General features: G+C 30.7%; 1 protein-coding gene across 7 annotated transcripts in view; it reads left to right on the top strand.

The window, feature by feature from the left end:
* Window positions 1-6,580, top strand: part of LOC106468822 (arfGAP with SH3 domain, ANK repeat and PH domain-containing protein-like) — a 68,449-nt gene that overhangs the window by 12,065 nt on the left and 49,804 nt on the right. For 5 of the 7 annotated variants that reach the window (XM_022397183.1, XM_022397186.1, XM_022397182.1 and 2 more), the window contains exons 6-7: window positions 5,163-5,325; window positions 5,780-5,953. In XM_022397183.1, the coding sequence (XP_022252891.1) occupies window positions 5,163-5,325; window positions 5,780-5,953 (337 nt within the window). Of the gene's footprint in view, window positions 1-5,162; window positions 5,326-5,779; window positions 5,954-6,580 lie in introns of those variants that run through there. The other 2 variants (XM_022397184.1, XM_022397188.1) reach the window with 2 other exon arrangements.

The following is a 6,580-nucleotide window of genomic DNA, read 5'->3' as shown; positions in this document are numbered from 1 at the left end:
AGTTGAGTTATATAAGATAATTTAGTTTGGTCATGGTATGTTTAATGTGGTCATAGTTGAGTTATATAAATTAATTCAGTTTGGTCATGGTATGTTTAATGTGGTCATAGTTGAGTTATATAAATTAATTCAGTTGGGTCATGGTATGTTCAATGTGGTCATGGTTGAGTCATATAAATTATGTTAATTCAGTTTGGTCATTGTTGAGTTGTATAAATCATTTCAGTTTGGTCATCATTAAATTGTATAAATTACACAGACCTGTGATGGCTTTATTGTCTTGAAATTTTTACATGTTCTACAGTAATTCCTGTACCCTGAATCTGGAAATGATATCCATTTTTCTCCATCACTTGCAGATTTTTCACAAAATGTTATATGTACTTTTACGTAAGTTAATCGTTTTCATTGAAATTGGGTCACATTTTGATATGCTTAAAATGTGGACAATCACTGACTATAGATTTCTCTAGACCAATTGCGACGTGAGAGTCTTATCAATCATTCTAGAATCTACGAGAAACACAGGGCTAGTATATAAACAGTTAACAGGCTGCATGACTTGTCATTTCTTGATTTGTTGAGAGATTTGGGCCTTCCAAAGGATTCTTCAGAGATTTTGGGATCCAGACTTTGGGTTAAGAGACATTGTTTTACTGGTACAGAAATCATGAGAAAGAGTTTATACCATATTTTTCAGAAAAAGGTTCACTGGTTTATTGCAACAATATTGCTGAATTAATACCAATGCTAGGAGTGTCTATGAACCAAGTGAGTCACGTTTGTTCATTGATTCGTTCAAAAGAAATCTAAAAAGTGTTCTCCTTGACAATGGTAACATATGCAGCTGTTCCTATTGCTCATTTGGTTCACTTGAAGGAAACGTACAAAAAATAACAAACTTCTTCTTAATAAGGTCAAATAGAAAGATCATGGTTGTCTACTTTGTGGAGACTTAAAAGTCCTTTGTATGTTGTTGGGTCAACAGTCTGGTTATACAAAGTTTCCGTGTATTTGTGTGAATGAGACAGCAGAGCACAAAATCAGCACTGGATAAAGAAGCAATGGCCACACAGAGTCTGCCTGATACCAGGATAGAAAAAATATTAAATGTGAAAGTTAGGTTAACACAAAGAAAGCCCTATTTCCTCCACTTCACATAAAATTGGGCTTGATGAAGCAGTTTGTAAAGGCCTTAGATAAATATGGCGACTGTTTCAAGTATCTTTGTGGGCAATTCTCAGCTCTTTCAGAAGTGAAACTTTAAGAAGGGCTTTTTGTTGGGCCTCAGATTAGGAAACTGCCTTCAGATGAACACTTCAAAAGGACAATGAGGAAAGTTGAAAAACAAGTGTGGATTGCTTTTAAAAATTTTATTGATAAATTTTAGGAAACAGCAAGGACCCAATTTATGAAAATAACAAGCTCAATAAATTCAAAGAGTTGGGTTGCAATATCAGCATGAAGGTTCATTTCTTACATTCACATATTGACTATTTCCTGAAAATCTCAGTGCCGTCAGCAAAGAATAAGTGGAAAGGTTACATCAAGATATCAGGGAAATTGAGAGGAGGTACCAAAGAAGGTGGAACATCAGCATGATGGCTGACTACTGCTGGTCATTGAAGTGAGATGCTCTAGACACAATACATAAAAGAATACAATACATTACATTTAGTTTTGAGACTAAAAGATGTAGATTTCACAAAAAAATCAGGATGATTGAGGATGCATATTTGGTTGACATCATTGTTCTTCCCTTTTCTTCAGTTTGTTTGTCTTTTTGTTAACAAACAATAATAAAAAATGTTCGTTGTGGTAAACGAAATAATAATCTGATCTAAGTAAGAATTTGTTTTTCTTCCCGATTTGTAAAAAATACTTGCATGATAGAAAAAAATTAATATTATTTTCGAAATCTGTGTAGTTGAATCATGTAAATTCCATTATTAAAACCAAAACAACTTTTATGAAGTTTAAATTTGCAAGTTTGTGTTATTTCAGTTTGGTCATGATATGTTTAATGTGGTCATGGTCAAGAGTTATACAAGTTACTTCAGTTTGGTCATTTATGTTTAATGTGGTCATGGTCAAGAGTTATATAAGTTACTTCAGTTTGGTTATTTATGTTTAATGTGGTCATGGTTGAGTTGTATAAATTATTTCAATTTGATCATGGTAAGTACTTAAAATAAGATTTGATGATTGAATCTCAGTTGTTGTCATATGTAGTAGCTACACGACCACCTAAGTCAAATAATTAATTAGTAACAATTTAATAACCAGTTTTTTCCCAGAGAAAATCCCAATCAAGAAGACCTAGGATTAAATCCCAGCCACTACCAACACAGAAATAGTCCTTCTAAAGACTTCCCTGAAGACAGCAGTAAATTAACAGCTAAAATATAGGATAACACTGGTTAATGATTGGTATTTAGTTATAAAATATATAAAAATATAGTTGCTAATTAATAACTAGACTTATGTGATTGTATAAGCTACTAACCAGGGCAGTTTTAGCCATAGCAAGTTTATTCTGGTCATTGATAGTAACTTTTGTTCAGAACAATCTACCTACATATTTCAGAACTAAAAACCAAACCTTTAAAGAGTTTCACAAATTAAATTTACTGTTTGTATGTTCTTAATTATAATGATTAGAATGCATTGTTTTGTCAGTTTGGTATCCTCAGTGTGAGCAATATTTTTGGCCATCATTCCAATAATTTTTCATGAGGTTTAGGCAGCTAAGATTTAGTCATAAACTGATATGTTAAGCTAACAGTGCAAAGTAATCACAGTTAAACTGTATAAAGTAAGTATGATAAGTCTGCTTGTAATAAATGTAATCTGGTTGAAGTATAATAACATCACAGAGTAAGTTAGATTAATTTGGTTGTTATTAAACAATACCACATAGTAAAGAAAGACTTATCTGTTTTTGGTTGAATAATACCACAGAGCAAGATTAATTTGGCTGTTATTAAACAATACCACATAGTTAAGAAAGACTTATCTGTTCTTGGTTGAATAATACCACAGAGTAAGTTAGATTAATTTGGTTGTTGTTAAACAGTACCACATAGTAAAGAAAGATTTATGTGTTCTTGGTTGAATAATACCACAGAGTATGATTAATTTGGTTATTGTTAAACAGCATATCACGTAGTAAAGAAAGATTTATCTGTTCTTGGTTGAATAATACCACAGTGTATGATTAATTTGGTTATTGTTAAACAGCATATCACGTAGTAAAGAAAGATTTATCTGGTTTTGTTTGAATAACATCACAGAGTAAGATTAATTTGGTTGTTGTTAAACAGTATCACAGAGTAAAGAAAAAATTATCTGTTCTTGGTTGAATAATACCACAGAGTATGATTAATTTGGTTATTGTTAAACAGCATATCACGTAGTAAAGAAAGATTTATCTTGTTTTGTTTGAATAATACCACAGAGTATAATTAATTTGGTTATTGTTAAACAGCATATCACGTAGTAAAGAAAGATTTATTGTTCTTGGTTGAATAACATCACAGAGTATGATTAATTTGGTTATTGTTAAACAGCATATCATGTAGTAAAGAAAGATTTATCTGTTCTTGGTTGAATAACATCACAGAGTATGATTAATTTGGTTATTGTTAAACAGCATATCACGAAGTAAAGAAAGATTTATCTGGTTTTGTTTGAATAATACCACAGAGTAAGATTAATTTGGTTATTGTTAAACAGCATATCACATAGTAAAGAAAGATTTATCTGTTCTTGGTTGAATAATACCACAGAGTATGATTAATTTGGTTATTGTTAAACAGCATATCACGTAGTAAAGAAAGATTTATCTGTTCTTGTTTGAATAATACCACAGAGTATAATTAATTTGGTTATTGTTGAACAGTATATCACGTAGTAAAGAAAGATTTATCTGTTCTTGGTTGAATAATACCACAGTGTATGATTAATTTGGTTATTGTTAAACAGCATATCATGTAGTAAAGAAAGATTTATCTGTTCTTGGTTGAATAATACCACAGAGCAATATTAATTTGGCTGTTATTGAACAGTACCACAGAGTATGATTAATTTGGTTATTGTTAAACAGCATATCATGTAGTAAAGAAAGATTTATCTGGTCTTGGTTGAATACTGTCAGAGAGTAAATTAAAGATTAAATTTAATCTGTTCTTGGTTGATTATTGTGACTCGGTGATCAATCTTGTTGTGGTTGGTTATCGTCATAGAGTAAATGATTCTATGCAATCTGTTGGTTGAATATACTGTCACAAGGAAGTAATTAAATTTAGTCTGTGGTTTAATATTATAAAAGATTGGGTTATCAGAGTTTAAGATGATCAGTTATTTGTTTTGATTTGTTAGTTAGATGCCCAATATAATATTGGGTTATCAGAGTTTAAGATGATCAGGTGAACATTATTACATATTCATTGAGAATGTTAGAAAGTTTTTCTGGTTGAATACTTCCAGGTTCAGAATGGTTTAGTTTTTATTAACAGAACTGGTCAACTGATGTTGTCTTAGCTGATACTAGCAAACATCATCTTCTTTAAAATGGGTTTTAATTAATCTTTTATTTCCTAGCTTCATGTAGGAAGAATTTAGTATGTGTTTTAAACAGGTATGTGTTGCTTAATTAATATATTATTCCCTAACTTCTGTTAGCTTGAGTTAAAAACATTTTTTAAACAAATGCTACTTTCAAAGTAATATTCATTGTAATACAATTAGTTTCAGCTTAACGTAAATACTTTACTAAATATTACAACCTTCAGTATCACTTGCATATAGTTAGGTGTCTTATTCATTTTAATGCTATGAAAAACCCCTTTGCAAAATATAATTTGAATTTTGCTAAAAAAGGGTTGTGTAGGTAAGAATAAAGGAAAGGTTAATTAGAGCCGTATGGTAGCATATAAATAAAGTGATATAAATATGTCAATTTTTTTGACATATGAAAAATGAACAATAACAAATCTGTTCACCTCAAACTGTAAAATTTAATTTCATAGCAAAATATTCCTGATATTTTTATTGTTTTATGTATATTTAACATTTGTAGTTTATAGCTTATTTGTTTTTACTCTTTATTTATGTTACTTATGATTCATTTCAGTAAATCAATCTGTTTTCTTTGAAACCAGTTTTTTCCAAGATGGACTAAAAACAATAGAACACTTCAGTGTCTACATTTCAGAATTAGCAACAAAACTTCAAAAAATCAGACAAAAACAGGACGAGGAAAGAAAGAAGTTAATAGATCTTCGTAATATTCTGCGATGTTCTCCTTCACTGGTTGGAAGAGAGGTTAGTTTTAGTTTATAGGAGAACTGAAACCTTCTATGATGTTCTCCTTCACTGGTTGGAAGATGTTTTAGTTTATAGAACTGAAACTTTTAGGATGTTTTCGTAATTTATTTGGAAGAGAGGTTAGTTCTAGATGTAATAGCATTGTGTATTTTTCTTTCTATTCTTGAATACTCAAACAGTCTTCTTTAATTCTAAATGCAATAACAAAGAATATTTGTGTTTGTTTTCTCAGACAGTCTTTAATAATTCTGGATGTAATGACATACTGTATTTCTCTTTCTTTTGTTGCATAGTCAGACAGTAGATTTAAGGTTAGTTTTACTTTATAAAACTAGAAACCTTCTATGATGTTTCTTTACTCTAGTTGGAAGAGAGGTTAGTCTTAGTTTTTAATAGAAGTTAGGTTTTAATTTGTTGTGCACTAATTTTTTCTCAATATCACTTCTGATAGCAAGTTGGAACAGTACAATCAGGTTACACCCTTCACCAGCTTCACGGAAACAAACATTACGGTTATACCAAAACAGGTTATCTAAACAAGAAGTCTGATGGGAAGGTGAGAAAGGTATGGCAGAAGCGGAAATGTGAGACTAGGGATGGGTATCTCTTCATTTATCACTCTGATGTAAGTGTGTTCTAGTAGCTCTATGGTGATTTAAAAAGGACTCAGAAATATTATGTAGTTATAATGATTATTGAAAAACTTTCCTGTTTCACTTTCTTATCTGAACTATTCTTGGAGCTAGTGTGTTAACTTGACATTTCTGATATATAATTTTATTGTCAGTGTGCTACCTTGACATTTGTGATACATAGCTTTATTGTCAGTTTGTTAATTTGACATTTCTGACACATAATTTTACATGTCAGTGTGCTACCTTGACATTTGTCATACATAGCTTTATTGTCAGTTTGTCAACTTGACATTTGTGATACATAATTTTACATATCAGTGTGCTACCTTGACATTTGTGATACATATCTTTACTGTCAGTGTGTTAAATTGACATTTGTGATACATAGTCTTTACTGTCAGTGTGTTAACTTGACATTTGTGATACATAGCTTTATTGTCAGTTTGTCAACTTGACATTTGTGATACATATCTTTACTGTCAGTGTGTTAATTTGACATTTGTGATACATAGCTTTATTGTCAGTGTGTTAACTTGACATTTGTGATACATAGCTTTATTGTCAGTGTGTTAATTTGACATTTGTGATACATAGCTTTATTGTCAGTGTGTTAACTT

Source organism: Limulus polyphemus, unplaced genomic scaffold (genome assembly GCF_000517525.1).
Source record: "Limulus polyphemus unplaced genomic scaffold, Limulus_polyphemus-2.1.2 Scaffold3178, whole genome shotgun sequence".
In the NCBI taxonomy this organism is placed as follows: domain Eukaryota; kingdom Metazoa; phylum Arthropoda; class Merostomata; order Xiphosura; family Limulidae; genus Limulus; species Limulus polyphemus.
The sequence above is the reverse complement of the archived record's forward strand: the minus strand, read 5'-3'. Positions and strand labels throughout refer to the sequence as shown.